General features: G+C 41.2%; 1 protein-coding gene across 14 annotated transcripts in view; it reads right to left on the reverse strand.

Annotated features, from left to right (window-relative positions):
* The window catches only part of PHLDB1 (pleckstrin homology like domain family B member 1), a 181,609-nt gene that overhangs the window by 124,643 nt on the left and 39,580 nt on the right, over window positions 1–17,386 (reverse strand). For 7 of the 14 annotated variants that reach the window (XM_073656589.1, XM_073656592.1, XM_073656588.1 and 4 more), the window contains exons 1-2: window positions 15,988–16,178; window positions 2,991–3,110 (exon numbers count right to left, since the gene is read on the reverse strand). In XM_073656589.1, the coding sequence (XP_073512690.1) occupies window positions 2,991–3,110; window positions 15,988–16,071 (204 nt within the window). In that variant the 5' untranslated portion in view covers window positions 16,072–16,178. Of the gene's footprint in view, window positions 1–2,990; window positions 3,111–15,987; window positions 16,179–17,386 lie in introns of those variants that run through there. The other 7 variants (XM_073656596.1, XM_073656594.1, XM_073656590.1 and 4 more) reach the window with 3 other exon arrangements.

The following is a 17,386-nucleotide window of genomic DNA, read 5'->3' on the forward strand; positions in this document are numbered from 1 at the left end:
CAGACCAAGTAGGCACTTAGTCACGCCCCTCTGGTTCCTCCTTGCACCGAAGCACAGAGGTTCCACCACCCGGACCCGTTACAGTCACCATCCATTACTGCTTCAAACGTGAGACTATCATCATTTTATAGACAATCAACTTGGCTATCTCATACATAAATTTGACTTGCAACTATTTAGCATATGATTAGTTATGCAGATTATTGTCCTGTCACTGCATTGTTACTGTTTTGCTCCTGAAAATCTAAATTTTAATTTTTATTATTTTGTTAGTATTTTGGAAATTGATGTTTGGTTTTCAATACTGCCTGAATCCTCCTGGGCATGCTCTGGATCAGATTTAAACATGTCTCGACCGAAATCTGATCCCAGGTCTCTTCTACACGTTCCCAAAGATGGTGCATACTGGTCGACTCATTTGGGTATGTATACCGATTTTTATTCAACTCAACCCACAAGTGTTCAATTGAGTTGAGATCTGGGGACTGTGGGGGCCAATCCAGCACCACTACTTCATTGTCATTGAACCATTTCTTTGCCAATCTCAATATGCTTTGGGTCGTTGTTCTGCTGGAACACTACGTTGTCCTTTTCATACCCATGGTACTTGAGAGTACTTGTAGAATACTCACATATAGCTCAGCACTGAGACCACTACTGATCCTAGTCAGGTATCCAATGCCTTTGGCTGTGAAACAACCCCATATCATCAGGCTTCCTCCACCGAACTTGACATTTCCTTCAATTTCTCGATCCATTAGCCCCTTTTTCCCTTATGACTTCCAGACCCATTTGCACCCATCAGAGACTAGTTTAATGACTTTCATCTCATCGAACCTAATCACCCATTTCCAATCTTCTACTTTTTTGCAAACTCGAGCCGATGCTTCTTATGACGATATTGAAGTTGAGGCTTCTTCACCTTTTTTGAGCCACCATTCCAGACCTGTGAAACGTACGTCGCATGGCACTTGCATGGACATCTATGATCTCAGTATTACGAAGAATACGAGCCACCTCCACTACCGTGTTTGTAGCGCCATGACTGATAGACATTGTGAAGAGCCGACTTGTTGACTCCGATATTTTTCCTGGACGTCCATCTCTTGGCTTGTGAATGGATGGACGGACTTCATTTTGTATTCTTACAACAGTCATGGCACCCACACAATTCATTTTGGCAATTTTCTTGGCCGAGTGGCCTCTATCGATGTGTTGGATGTTGCTGTTTCTCTTTTCTTGTGAAATCTTCTTCATGGCCGCTCCTCGAGTCGAACCAGTGACCTTTTGCTTGGGAATCAACCTAATAATACACTGAGCTATTAGGGAATGTGAGAACAGGTTGTAATTTGTAGTATACAGGAAGAAAAAGATTTTTTCACCACGAGGACCAAAACAGTAGCAATGAAGTGAGATGACAAGAATCTGCATAACTAATCATATGCTAAATAGTTACAAGTCAAATTTATGTATGAGATAGCCAAGATGATTGTCTATAAAACGATGGTAGTCTCACGTTCTAAACAGCAGTGGATGGTGAGATATGGAGCCTGAAAGTCAAAAGTTCAAAACATTGTTGTTCTTTTGCTCGTCAGTGTACAACACAGTAACACAGCATACACTTGTGTTTACTGCCAATTGTGAATTACTGTAGACTTTAGTCCAAACCATGTTAATGAGGGAACTGAAAACCGTAATTGTTGGCAGAAAACCCTTTGTCCTGACTGCCAAGCTGCCCATACACAGGATAGCTATTAGCCAACTGCTATCTCTCACCACTTCCCCATAGACATGCATGCTCAGCCAGGCATGAAAGTTTATTCCTAAGGATAGAGGAAAATAGACTGCTGGCAGTGTCTTATCTCTACCAGGAATATAGGATTGGGCATGTTGAAGTCCAAAATATCTAAAGATCCTTTTACATGGGCAATGATTGGTTAATTACATGTTCATAGGAGCGCTTGTTCCCCATCATTGCCCCCTATGTTACGTAGCCAGAGATCAGCAGACATACAAGCATGGCATCTTTCATGCAGGTCTAAAAATTACCTTTGGTTGCCACCACATCTTATGTACACAGGGATGTGTTACTGACAATAATCATATGAGGGGGAAACAATTGTTAGCTGGCACTTGTTGCCTCCAGTTTATCTGCTCATGTGGTAGGACCTAAGCCTCTGCCAAATACTGACATCACTGATAACAAAAGAATGGGAGAAGTCGGGGGAGAGAGGAATCGGGAAGCCGGATTGTGCAATCCTTCTCTACCCCGGGGAAGAGTTGGGTAGCCCCTATACACATTTACTAGTCATTCACTCCCACCAATATCAGTAGGTTTGCCAATATCCCGTATGTGGCTAGCCTTACACTATATGTTCAGTTTGACCACTGACATATTCATTGTGAAGTTAACATTACATTGGACACAATGGTTGAACCTTTTTCGCATGAATGGCTTGAATCTGTGTTTTGTCTTTCTTCTTTTTCTTCAATAAGCAGTAAGCCTCAAGTGTCTGCTCCTGAGCTCTCATTCCTTATCTAATTATAAGATTAGCTTCTTAATGCTACAAGAAATCATTCTTAGAATAAATCCAATTAGCTTTAATAATTAATCCACAGCACATTACGATTGCTGTTAAGAATGCTGTCATCTCTTTCCCACAGTCCTATACTGTTTTTTTCATTGGTTCTTATTGGACAAATCCTAGAATAATGCTTTCCTCAGTCCTTCTAGTTGATGTGCCCTTAGATGGTTGTTAGACCACCATTAGTCAGGGAGAGTTGTGAGGCCCCTGTACACATTGGTCAGTCACGCCAAGATCAGCAGACTCAGACGACTTTAATCTGGCGCCTTTAGTATTCTGTTCTCTCCATAGATAATAGGTAAATGTTCATCAGTATCAGTAAACCATTGTATAAGAATGTTTGGTTGACCATTGAATAGTGAAATGTATCATGTGAACCTGTTTATGACTATATTGCTGAATTACCTGCATAATGGTATGTGTTTTCCGGCAAGGACTTGCCATCTCTCTTGTCACTGACTTCATTGCCTCTTCAGATTCTAGTTCTGCTTCAGTCTCAGGAAGGGATTGTGTTTCCAAGTCACTCTGATGAGAAATACCAGAATAAGCTCAGTTATTCAGTTAAGTGTCGGTAACATAAGGAAAACTGCTTTATTTCTGGTCCGGGTAAACGCGCTGCTTCTGATGTTACAGTCATTGCTACTGGTTTCTACTTTTTGGACTATAAGGAAACAAGACAGAAGAAGAATAGACGCCTTCGAAATGTGGTGCTGGAGAAGAATGTTATCAATACCGTGAATGGCAAAAAGAAGAAACAAATCAATTATGAAACAAATCAAGCCAGACATGTCACTCGAAGCAAGGATCACCAAGCTACGACTTGCCTACTTTGGACACCTCATATAAAGACAGCAATCACTGGAGAAGGACATCATGGTCGGAAGAATGGAAGGAACAAGGTGAAGAGGAAGACCAGCAACCCGATGGCTTGATACTATCAAGATAATGGCAGAGAAGACCTTGGTGGACCTATCTAGGCTTGTACAAGATCGATCTTCCTATAGATCATTCATTCATCAAGTAGCCATTTTTTGAATTCGTGCCTAAGGCCATTAAATAATAATAATAATCTTCTTTTGGGCTGAGGCTACATGCAGACTTTTAGCATGAAAACAGCAATAGCAAATAAATAAAAAAATTGTACGTATGACAAAGAAAGTTTTGTTTATGTCTCGGTCCACATCTCATTCAGGCATTATATTTGGTGAGACTTTCTAGCAAACATGTGCCCATATTCTGTAACTGAATGCTTATATGACTGCATAGATCTGCTTCTAGCGCTCATTGAAATAGTTTTATTAGGAAACGTCTTGTGTTACCCCAATGGTCTCATAACCTCTGCCTAAATAGAGCCTAAATGATTTGTGTGCTCCTGTATACGGATTTCATCTCCCTTCCTCTGCAAGTTTGGTTTTGAGAAAATTATAAATCGATGCACCAAGCAAATGGATGAATATTTTGTCACAATTGCTACATAAAATTGCTATTAAAAAAAGAAATCTATTGCAGCAGGATAAGTAACAGGAAATAATTGTGTATTTCATGTATACAATTAGACTTGATTGAACCTTTCTATGCGATTCACTGCAATTCTTATATGTTAGATAAATCATTTTACCACATTTGAGGTTCGCTTTTAGGCTATGTGCCCACGATGCAGAAATGCTGCATATTTTTTACGCTTCTCCCTGGCAGGAAAAACGCATGCAGTTTTTACATGCGTTTTTCCCGCCAGGTAGAAGCGTTTGTCAAGCGTTTTTGCATGCATTTCTGCATGCGGGTTATCAAGCGCTTTTCCAAGAAATTTTAGCATCACTTGGAAAGTGCTTGACAACTTGTTCACACTATATAAATCCATGCAACCGGCATGGGTCGCAGGTTCTTCACAACACCGCGAGCAATAGAGCAGACCAGACGGAGGGGAGAAAACACCGGGAGGACATCGGGAGGTAAGAATAATCTTTATTTTTTATTTTAAATTCTTTTTTTTACAGTTTCTATGGTACCCAGGTCTGGATGAGAGTCTCCTCTCCTCCAGGCCTGGGTACCATCCGCACATTGAACCGTGTGATATCCGCTTGTGCAGATGCAGTGATACGGATGTCACGTGGTCCAATGCAAGTCAATGGCGGCGATTACGCTGCGTGTCCGCAAAATTAATGGACATGCTGCGGATTTTTGAGCGCAGCATAAACGCTGCGGAAAAATCCGCAGCATGGGCATTGACATTGCGGCTTGTCATTGGGGACCATGGGGGACGGATTACCAAGCGTTTCCCAAGCGTTTACGCTGCGTAAATTCCGCAGCATAAACGCTTGGAAAATGCTTCGTGGGCAAGCAGCTTGAGGGTACGTTCCCATGATCAGTGTTTGTGCAGGTTTTCAGGTAGCTGAGTTTCCGCATGAATCCCTCACCTCAGCTCAATTTTGTTTTTGCATTCATTTTTGCTGCATGCGTTTTTGACGCTTGTGTTTTTGTCTCTCTGTTAGATTATAGATAGATATCTGTGAGATATATAATTAGTGCCGTGGGTGTGTAGTTTACTGTACATGTATTTTAACCTAATAAATAAATGAAAAAAATGACATGGGGTCTCCCCTATTTTTGATAATCAGCCAAGGTAAAGCAGACAACTGCGTGCTTATATTATCAAGCTGGAGAGATCCCTGGTTATTGGGCCCTTCTTAGACAAAAAATAGCAGCATGCAGTGGCACCAGAATTGGCGCCCTGGTGCAGAGCCACCGGGTCTCGCTGACTGCAGCGGGAGCCAGCGACGATGATGAACGCTGTCGTGAATGGAGGTTTACTTCACAGTCGCCGAAGCCAGATCCAGGGGACGTGGACTACGACGGAGCTTCGTGGCAACATTTTGGGTAATAAATTGGTGAACAAGGGACTGTCTCTTGTTTTTATTTCTGTCTTTTTATGTTTTTCAGGTATCCTTTTTCTGCACTAATTTGGATTCTGTGGATTACTTTGGACCTGCATGGGATTTTTTTTTTTTAGATAACTTGGTGAACGAGGGATAGTGTGGGGAAGTCTTTATTTAAATAAAGTGTTTTTTTCTGTGTGTGTGTTTTTGTTTTTTATTACCGGGTTAGTAACGGGGGTGTCTGATAGACACCACTCCATAACTAACCCCAGGGCTTGATGGCAGCTGTGATTTTTGACAAATCACAGCTGTCATCAACCCCAACCACCTTTACCCCGATTGTCACTACTCCGGGGCAATCGGGAAGAGCCGAGGCAAAGCACCAGAATTGGCGCATCTCATGTGATGCGCCAATTCTGGGATGGCTGCAGGCTTGTATTTTTAGGCTGGGAAGGGCCCAATAACCAAGGACCTTCCCATCCTGATAATATAAGCCCGAAGCTGTCTGCTTTACCTTGGCTGGTTATCAAAACTAGGGGGGACCCCACGTCATTTTTTTAAAATTATTTATAAGGTTAAACCAGGCTAAAAATACCTGCATAAATGCACTTACAACACATGTGCTTTTTTTTAGCTGCAATTTTTTTTATATCTAATGCAAGTCTATGGGGAAATTCCTCACAGAAGACTGAGCGTTCCCACAATAGAAATTGATATGCTGCGGCTTGGAAACCCGCACCGCAGGTGATTTTACACATTGTAAAAAAGAAGCACAGTGGGCATGGGATTTCTTTTAATTTCATCCAGTGTGCTTGTACTGTACAATGCAGCATTTTAGACTCAGCGAAAATACGCTGCGTCCAGAATGCTAGGATTACTGATCATGGGCACGCAGCCTTAGGAATCTGTAGAAATCAACAGGTGACCTGATTCTCCCATTGTATTCTACATGGTTAGTGCACTTCCTAGATTGATTTTCTGATCTCCAAGTATATAGGCACAAACCCAACAACATGCAAAATGATATTCCACTGACTTCTATCCCAACCTTGGCTGTGATCATAACAAGGAACATAAAACAAAAGGACAATAATCATGACGAAGAGTGGAAGCCGGCAGTATTCCGCGTTTTTTCACCCATAGGAAGTAATGGGTGGTGAAAAACGCTGAAAAAAACATGACGTGTGAACATACCTATATGGTTTTGCTGCGTTTTTAGTGAAAATAAGCAAGTACAACAGTATGTGAAACTCATTTATTTTTGTGATTTTACCATCTTGTCTTGGTCACTGAGATGGTTGTTTGTATTAGGAGAGTTTAATTAAATTAGTGATGTGTACATGTTAAACATTAATTGAGCTACATGTGAGATTGAACAATACCTGTAGCCCAGGAAAGTGTGAAATTGAACAATGCCTGTGCAACTGAATGGCAGACCCCTTAGTGTGAAAGTAAATAGTGTCATACACTCTGCCATTGAGTTTGGTAGTTAAACTATTCCTGAACAATTCACCTTCCCCACCGTTATGCCAAAACCAGAATGAATTTTTCCCTTTCACTGAACTTTATGTACATGCATAAAAGAGACAAAGCATGAACAAGAGACACAATTCTGCAAAAACCTCATAAAATGCACCAAAAAATGCATAAAAAAAACGCAGCAAAACCTGCATTTTTGACGCAGCTTCTTTCCTGCCAGAGATCAGGTTTTGCTGCAGATTTGTGACGCAAAAAAAACATGATGTGTGAACATAGCCTTAGTGTAGAGCAGAAATTCGGTGTCGTTCTTTCTTACCGTTCAGAGTTGGGAGGTATGCAACTAATAATTGTGTAATTTCTGCAATATATGAGCTGTATGTTAGTTGATCTGTAATTTCTGTGAATCTAGACCCGTAACTTGGAAAGATTTTCTTGGAAAGTAAACAGTTTACCATTCATCCTTCTCAGTTACTCTTCCCTCTGCTGAGTACAGCTGTAATGTAGAGCAAACATTATTCTATGGGCGACCCATGAGAGTGAGACATTTTATTGGAATAATATGTCTTCTATGAGAGATCTTTGTTGTTTATTTGCTCCCATCTAAGTGACATATGGAGCTTGAACATCTGGTAGGTTAATGAACCCTAAGGAAATCATTGTAGAATACTACTTTACAGGAAACATACATCTCTTCTACACACTACTTGCCTAACTTTGTGAATATATTAGTATATTTCTAGTCTTGTATTATTCCGAGGTGGCAGTCAGTCTCTATTATAGGCCAGAGATGCACTTAATAAGCAGGTCCGAGACACAATTATATTTTGCTATACAAATAAATATTTAGATTTATTTTATATTCATAACATTTTATTCTGTCCTAATAATATTTTGTGCAGGACTAGGCCAGGGCAGGTCAATTCAAATCTCTATTCACCCACAGCAAGATATTGAAAACTGTGGTGAAATACAAAGTACATTAGAAACCAAAGTAACTTCTCATTACACATTGATTAAACAGAGTTTCTCATTTAGACAAATAAGCCGCCCTGATTTCCAAAGATACAGCTTCTGTAACTGCCCGCAATCAGCCGATATCACCGGGAGGAGCTCTGTGTGCCGCTTATCTCCACTGCAGCAGAATATGCTTTGTGCTTCTGTAACTCACTGTATGCTCCTTTCCCTGGCTATTTTTATCTTCTAAGATCTACATCTGTATAGCTACCTGTGTGGTTTTATAGCGGCTCTAGTCAGAGCTCTACTGTCCTGCACTTCTCCACAACAGAGGTTGTAATAACAAGGCAGTGCTGAGCTGAGTTGTGTTGTCTGCTACTGAGAGATCAGTGATATGAAATTGGAAATTTTGCTGTGTTGATGTACAGTACAGACCAAAAGTTTGGACACACATTTTCATTTAAAGATTTTTCTGTATTTTCATGACTATGAAAATTGTACATTCACACTGAAGGCATCAAACCTATGAATTAACACATGTGGAATTATATACTTAACAAAAAAGTGTGAAACAACTGAAAATATGTCTTATATTCTAGGTTCTTCAAAGTAGCCACCTTTTGCTTTGATGACTGCTTTGCACACTCTTGGCATTCTCTTGATGAGCTTCAAGAGGTAATCACCAGAAATGGTTTTCACTTCACAGGTGTGCCCTGTCAGGTTTAATAAGTGGGATTTCTTGCCTTATAAATGGGGTTGGGACCATCAGTTGTGTTGTGCAGAAGTCTGGTGGATACACAGCTGTTAGAATTTGTATTATGGCAAGAAAAAAGCAGCTAAGTAAAGAAAAACGAGTGGCCATCATTACTTTAAGAAATGAAGGTCAGTCAGTCCGAAAAATTGGGAAAACTTTGAAAGTGTCCCCAAGTGCAGTTGCAAAAACCATCAAGCGCTACAAAGAAACTGGCTCACATGAGGACCGCCCCAGGAAAGGAAGACCAAGAGTCACCTCTGCTTCTGAGGATAAGTTTATCCGAGTCACCAGCCTCAAAAATCGCAGGTTAACAGCAGCTCAGATTAGAGACCAGGTCAATGCCACACAGAGTTCTAGCAGCAGACACATCTCTACAACAGCTGTTAAGAGGAGACTTTGTGCAGCAGGCCTTCATGGTAAAATAGCTGCTAGGAAACCACTGCTAAGGACAGGCAACAAGCAGAAGAAACTTGTTTGGGCTAAAGAACACAAGGAATGGACATTAGACCAGTGGAAATCTGTGCTTTGGTCTGATGAGTCCAAATTTGAGATCTTTGGTTCCAACCACCGTGTCTTTGTGCGACGCAGAAAAGGTGAACGGATGGACTCTACATGCCTGGTTCCCACCGTTAAGCATGGAGGAGGAGGTGTGATAGTGTGGGGATGCTTTGCTGGTGACACTGTTGGGGATTTATTCAAAATTGAAGGCATACTGAACCAGCATGGCTACCACAGCATCTTGCAGCGGCATGCTATTCCATCCGGTTTGCGTTTAGTTGGATCATCATTTATTTTTCAACAGGACAATGACCCCAAACACACCTCCAGGCTGTGTAAGGGCTATTTGACCAAGAAGGAGAGTGATGGGGTGCTACGCCAGATGACCTGGCCTCCACAGTCACCAGACCTGAACCCAATCGAGATGGTTTGGGGTGAGCTGGACCGCAGAGTGAAGGCAAAAGGGCCAACAAGTGCTAAGCATCTCTGGGAACTCCTTCAAGATTGTTGGAAGACCATTTCTGGTGACTACCTCTTGAAGCTCATCAAGAGAATGCCAAGAGTGTGCAAAGCAGTCATCAAAGCAAAAGGTGGCTACTTTGAAGAACCTAGAATATAAGACATATTTTCAGTTGTTTCACACTTTTTTGTTAAGTATATAATTCCACATGTGTTAATTCATAGTTTTGATGCCTTCAGTGTGAATGTACAATTTTCATAGTCAAGAAAATACAGAAAAGTCTTTAAATGAGAAGGTGTGTCCAAACTTTTGGTCTGTACTGTATATGGCAGTAGATAATCCTCTGCTGTATGCATCAACAAAGCCCCATTTGCAGTTTCACATCACTGATCTCTAAGCAGCTGGCAACAAACTCTGATATACAGTACAGACCAAAAGTTTGGACACACCTTCTCATTTAAAGATTTTTCTGTATTTTTATGACTATGAAAATTATACATTCACACTGAAGGCATCAAAACTATGAATTAACAGATGTGGAATTATATACTTAACAAAAAAGTGTGAAACAACTGAAAATATGTCTTATATTCTAGGTTCTTCAAAGTAGCCACCTTTTGCTTTGATGACTGCTTTGCACACTCTTGGCATTCTCTTGATGAGCTTCAAGAGGTAGTCACCGGAAATGGTTTTCACTTCACAGTTGTGCCCTGTCAGGTTTAATAAGTGGGATTTCTTGCCTTATAAATGGGGTTGGGACCATCAGTTGTGTTGTGCAGAAGTCAGGTGGATACACAGCTGATAGTCCTACTGAATAGACTGTTAGAATTTGTATTATGGCAAGAAAAAAGCAGCTAAGTAAAGATAAACGAGTGGCCATCATTACTTTAAGAAATGAAGGTCAGTCAGTCTGAAAAATTGGGAAAACTTTGAAAGTGTCCCCAAGTGCAGTTGCAAAAACCATCAAGCGCTACAAAGAAACTGGCTCACATGAGGACCGCCCCAGGAAAGGAAGACCAAGAGTCACCTCTGCTTCTGAGGATAAGTTTATCCGAGTCCCCAGCCTCAGAAATCGCAGGTTAACAGCAGCTCAGATTAGAGACCAGGTCAATGCCACACAGAGTTCTAGCAGCAGACACATCTCTACAACAGCTGTTAAGAGGAGACTTTGTGCAGAAGGCCTTCATGGTAAAAAAGCTGCTAGGAAACCACTGCTAAGGATAGGCAACAAGCAGAAGAGACTTGTTTGGGCTAAAGAACACAAGGAATGGACATTAGACCAGTGGAAATCTGTGCTTTGGTCTGATGAGTCCAAATTTGAGATCTTTGGTTCCAACCACCGTGTCTTTGTGCGACGCAGAAAAGGTGAACGGATGGACTCTACATGCCTGGTTCCCACCGTGAAGCATGGATGAGGAGGTATGATGGTGTGGGGGTGCTTTGCTGGTGACACTGTTGGGGATTTATTCAAAATTGAAGGCATACTGAACCAGCATGGCTACCACAGCATCTTGCAGCGGCATGCTATTCCATCCGGTTTCGGTTTAGTTGGACCATCATTTATTTTTCAACAGGACAATGACCCCAAACACACCTCCAGGCTGTGTAAGGGCTATTTGACCAAGCAGGAGAGTGATGGGGTGCTAAGCCAGATGACCTGGCCTCCACAGTCACCAGACCTGAACCCAATCGAGATGGTTTGGGGAGAGCTAGACCGCAGAGTGAAGGCAAAAGGGCCAACAAGTGCTAAGCATCTCTGGGAACTCCTTCAAGATTGTTGGAAGACGATTTCCGGTGACTACCTCTTGAAGCTCATCAAGAGAATGCCAAGAGTGTGCAAAGCAGTCAACAAAGCAAAAGGTGGCTACTTTGAAGAACCTAGAATATAAGACATATTTTCAGTTGTTTCACACTTTTTTGTTAAGTATATAATTCCACATGTGTTAATTCATAGTTTTGATGCCTTCAGTGTGAATGTACAATTTTTATAGTCATGAAAATACAGAAAAATCTTTAAATGAGAAGGTGTGTCCAAACTTTTGGTCTGTACTGTATATTATCTGACAATGATGTAAAAACACACAAATAGCTGTGTACAAGCTCTGTGCAGTGCGCATGGAAGAGGATATAATCGGCCAGGCTGGGTATTGCACAGGAGAAGAGAGTTCACAGAAGCATAAGGTGAATTTTAAACTTAGATTTGCTTCATGATAATTCACAGAGGTCAAGAGCACACAGGAGGGTGGAAGGTGTCTGCAGCACTGAGGAGAAGCAAAGTTCTGCTGGGAAACGTAGAATCACAGTGTTCCCCAACTCCAGTCCTTAAGAGCCACCAACAGATCATGTTTTCCAGATTTCCTTAGTATTGCACATGTGAAGGAATTATCCACTGTGCAATACTAAGGAAATCCTGAAAACATGATCTGTTGGTGGCTCTTAAAGGGAATCTGTCACCCCCTGGGCGATATCAGACCTCTACTATGAGCATACAAGGTATAGAAAAGTAAATCTATATTTACCTGTATGGCCCATAGTAGAGGTCTGATTGCAGAGAAATCTGTTTTTATAAACTCTGTTCTTCACAGGCTTGGTGTCTGGGTGCTTATTATTCCCCCAAATCCTCGCCTATATGCTTAATTATCATATCCCCCCTCCCCTCCACGTCACAGGCCCTGTGACGTGCACTGTGCTCCCTGACTTCCCAGGCATGCGCAAAGTGCTGCTCACATAGAGTGCGCTTTGCTTCATCCCGGCCCCGTCTACCTGTGCTCTGCACCGCAGGGTTCTATTGTGCAGGCGCCAGGAAGTGACAGTGACCCCCCCAGCGCCTGCGCACTAGAAACCTGCGGCCCAGAGCACAGGCAGACGGGGCCGGGATGAAGCAAAGCGCGATCTATGTGAGCAGCACTTTGCGCATGCCTGGGAAGTCAGGGAGCACAGTGAACGCCACAGGGCCCTGTGACGTGCAGGGGAGGGGGGGATATGATAATTAAGCGGAGAGGCGGGGATTTTTGGGAATAATAAGCACATAGGCGGAGATTGCTTGGTGTCCTCCGGACGCCAAGCCTGTGAAAAACGGAGTTTATAAAAACAGATTTCTCTGCAATCAGACCTCTGCTATGGGCCATACAGGTATGTATAGATTTAATTTTCTATAACCTGTGTGCCCATAGTAGAGGTCTGAGATTTCCTAGGGGAGTGACAGATTCGCTTTAAGCACTGAAGTTGGAGAAACCTGGTGTAGAAGATAAGAATAAGACCGCCCATTCAGCTATGTGAACCTGAATGCACAAAACAGCAGATAGAGATGAAAAAAAGACACAAAGTTACAAGAAAGAAACTTTGTTGGGCTTAATCTATGTCTATATTAACAATAAGTATGCATTTGCTTTGTGAATAATAATACAATTGTGGGAATAATCCTTTATCATGGCTCAATAGTAATTCAGTTACATCAAGCAATTTTGCTAACGTTTCATTGAGCTTTGCTGGTTTCTTGATATTTTAAATTTGTTTCTAACTTTGCAATAGTAATAGGTGAGGTTGGACTTTGGTTGGACTTTAATAATAGCATCATAGAAGTCTTTTAGTGTATAATGCAGCAGGGAAGCACAGGGAGGAAATCTCACCCTTGTAAACACAGGAATGTGCTATGAGCAGGTTCCAAGGCCAGATTTCCTGCCACATGTCAAAGACTGCAAATGACATCCTCTGTGTTACTATATATACTGTAACACTTGAAACTGTGTCTGTGTTACCCTCTGCCAAATTAGAGCATTCTCTCCTTACTCCCTCCCTTATGTTCATCTACAGTTTGCTTACAAAGAAACTTTTAAGCAACTGCAAGCGAGTGACTCAAATGTATATTTCCTGTAGAATTGTCAGTTTCATTATTTGGATACATTATTGCCCAACAGTAAACAATCATCAGTGAATAATATTTTCATGGAATAAACGCCTTAGTGACAAATTTAAAGAGGTTTTCCACTACGTTTTCACTGATGACCTATCCTTTGGATAGGTCATCAATGTCTGATCTGTCGGGGTCTGGCACATCAGCTGTTCTCGGTGGCCATGGCTGCCAGCCGGAGATGCTCAATTGCGGAGCTGCTCCGTCTTCTGATAGTGGCCGCGGCAGGGTACTGCACATCCGCCTCTAATTGATTTGAATAGAAGGCTGATATGCAGTACCCTGCCGCGGCCACTATCAGAAGACGGAGCAGCTCCGCAATTGAGCATTTCCGGCGGGAGTGCCGGATGTCAGACCCCAACCGATTAGACATTGATGACCTATAATAAAGATAGGTCAACAATGATAAAGTAGTGGACAACCTCTTTAAATACAGTTATGTGCTATTACTCCTGAACTTGCTAACCCTAAATTCTGCATAGCCCAATCTCTGTAAAAATTAGTTCTTAAGAAGGCAGAGATTATAGGAAATAGTGCTGAATGTTGGGAAGCTACAATATATTGTAAGGCATGATTCGTCTCAGCCTACTACCCTGGGCCACTGTTTGTCATGGGTCTGTAAGTCAGTAGTCATAAAAATGATTGGCAAGCAGATGCTTATCATTGGCTGTTACTACGATACATTTCAGATATTGTAGTAAGTGTTTGAACCTGTAACTACTGAATTAAAGGATTCTTTGGGGTATTCACACGTTAAAATTGTTTCATAATCATGCTTAGGCCCTGGTTCATCAAGCAGTTTTTGACAATTTTCGCAGATAAAACTGCTTAAAATGTTGCAAAATATTTGCCGTACTCAGAGTTGTGTAAAAATGTTGTGACTTTTAACATTTTTATCCAATAAAGAAAAACAGACAGCACTCAACGTCAGGACTCACGTCCAGAAGCTCCAAGGAACCTAATTAGAAAAACATCAGTCAGGTTAAAGGTAGACAGCGTCCAGTCCAGGGGGGTTCAATAACAGATGAAGTTTATTCTGCCATTATTAAAAGTACAACGTTTCGACCTATTACAGGTCTTTTTCAACCCTGGTCAGCTCCACCAATCTCCTTCTCATAAGTGTAGTGGAGCTCGGACGAGATGGGCTGTGGCCAAACTCGTCATAATTTACACCACAGAAGTAAAAGGAATGGCGTACATCTGTGGGAATGCTGAAAGAGGCAACAAATCCACTGAGGTGTAAGCTTCTTAATGAATTTGATGCGTTTTACTCATCTTCATTAAGACTGTAGAACAAAACACCAGTCTTATTGAATTAGGACCTTAATGTCTACTGTATTTACCATTAAAGTTAACAAAATTCACGTTTTGTAAAAGACCAATCAAAACCACATTTCAATATTTGGTACACATATTTTGGTCACCAAAAAAGTGGAATTTCTACTTTCTTGAGCTCTAAGCAAGAAGCATAGATGTATATGGTTACAAATATTTATGTTATTTGTTCTATGTATGTAAAATAAAAGATAAAGCTAGTTTGCAAATTCAATGTTCATCCAGGCAAATCAGCTCGTCCTTAGGATAAGCCATAAATGTTATATTCTGAATCCTGGGATCTCCAGTAACTGGCTGGAGAGAAGAAGTAATGATACACACAAATAACCCTTTTTAATAGCTGTCTTAAAAAGGTAACATTATGTCACATAGGAACTTATATAATCAGATTTTTATTCTCTATTCCAGTTTTATCCCATAATTAACAGTTAATTACAGAGCAATCTGAAGCTAGTCTGCAATTACTATCACAAGTCAACTCTTTTATTGGAGGAAGCTGAAGACCTTCTCACTAAGTGTGTCAAAGTATAGGGTTTCACTTCATCACACAGTATTAACTCAGATGTACTGTATGTTTATCTGCCTCTTCCAAACTTAACAACCCCAGTAAATTTACATATTCAGAATAAAGAATAAAATATCAAGGTTTAGACCAGTTTAGTAGATTATAAGCAGTGTACAATATGTGGTTACATCACTCTTCGAATACTCTTGTCTTTTTTTGGGCATAAAAGTATTTACGAAGTTACATCCTGAAACATCCACCTAAGAGGAAGAGAAGAAATTGCAGATGGTGGCTAGGAGCCCTGATACACATTTTGTATGGAGACCCTGGAGCGCCAATCTATAGCTCTGATAGATGTATCAAAGTACTTCTGTTATCATTCAGCCTCCACAGCGGATCGGGCTCATGGATGCCAAGGAGGGGTTGCCTATATGTGCTTGTCTATTGGCTGTCTACATAGATTATATTTAAATATTAAAAACTGCAGCTATCCTTGAGCTGCCTAAATAAAAATTCTTGTAGAGTTTCTTAAAGAAGAAAAGATACATTGATATGAGTCAACAGAGTGTAAAACTATAGCTCCAAAAATAACATTTCTAAGAAGTTCATTTTGGGATCAGTGTACTTTACTCACCTTACGTCCGTTGTCCTCTTGATGCCAGCAGGAAGGAATAACTCTATGGTATAGCTCAATCAATGAACCACAGCACTTTTCCATATCTCCCCCTGTGGGGTGTATAGTGATAATGGGCCGCTCAGCATACCTGTGGCCTTAGCCAGGGATATGAATACCACTCGCAATGCCGCAGTGAGTGGCCACAGACCTCTCCCTGTGACTCCTACAGGATGTGGATAAAGGAAGAGAGGGAGGAGAGATCCATTGTATGTCCAGGAAACGCAGAATAGAGGAAAGAGAAAAAACAAGCAACAGATTATGAAGTAATGGAAAGGATTTGAGAGATACATGACAAATGTGTTTCATTTCAGAAACCGTAATAATATACAGCCATGGCCGAAAGTGTTGGCACCCTTGAAATTGTTCCGAAAATTAAGTATTTCTCCCAGAAATTTATAGCAATTACATGCATGTTTTGTTATACACGTTTATTTCCTTTGTGTGTATTGGAACAACACAAAAAAACAGAGAAAAAAAGGCAAATTGGACATAATTTCCCAAAGAACTCCAAAAATGGCCCGGACAAAATTGTTGACACCCTCAATTTAATATTTGGTTGCACACCCTTTGGAATAAATAACTGCAATCAATCGCTTCCTATAACCATCAACAAGCTTCTTACACCTCTCAGCTGGAGTTTTGGACCACTGTTCTTCCAGATCTCTCATTTTTGAAGGCGCCTTCTCCCAACTGCAATTTTAAGGTGTTCAATGGGATTTAGATCCAGGCTCATTGCTCGTCACTTCAGAACTCTTCAGCACTTTGTTTCCATCCATTTCTGGGTGACGTCATGGTCCTGGTGGAAGATCCATGACCTAGGACGCAAACCCAGCTTTCTGACATTGGACACTACATTGCAGCCCAAATTCCTTTAGTAATCTTCAGATTTCATGATGCCTTGCACACAGTCAAGGTGCCCAGTGCCAGAGGCAGCAAAACAACTCCAAAAGATCTTTGAACCTCCACCATAATTGTCTGTATGTATTCTGTTCTTTTCTTTGTAGGCCTCATTCCATTTTCAGTAAACAGTAGAATAATGTGCTTTACCAAAAAGCTCTATCTTGGTCTCATCTGTCCACAAGATGTTTTCCCAGAATGATTTTGGCTTACATTTTGGCAAACTGCAGTCTAGCTTTTCTATGTCTCTGTGTCAGCAGTTGGGTTCTCCTGTGTCTCCTGCCATAGCATTTCATTTCATTCAAATGTTGATGGATAGTTTGTGCTGACACTGATGCACCCTGAGCCTGCAGGACAGCTTGAATTTCTTTGGAACTTAATTAGGGCTGCTTATCCATGATCCGGACTATCCTGCCTTGCAACATTTCATCAATTTTTCTCTGCCATCCACATTAAGGGA

The sequence above is a fragment of the Phyllobates terribilis genome, unplaced genomic scaffold (genome assembly GCF_046119375.1).
Source record: "Phyllobates terribilis strain yellow unplaced genomic scaffold, ASM4611937v1 Scaffold_12__6_contigs__length_324123572, whole genome shotgun sequence".
Lineage (NCBI taxonomy): Eukaryota > Metazoa > Chordata > Amphibia > Anura > Dendrobatidae > Phyllobates > Phyllobates terribilis.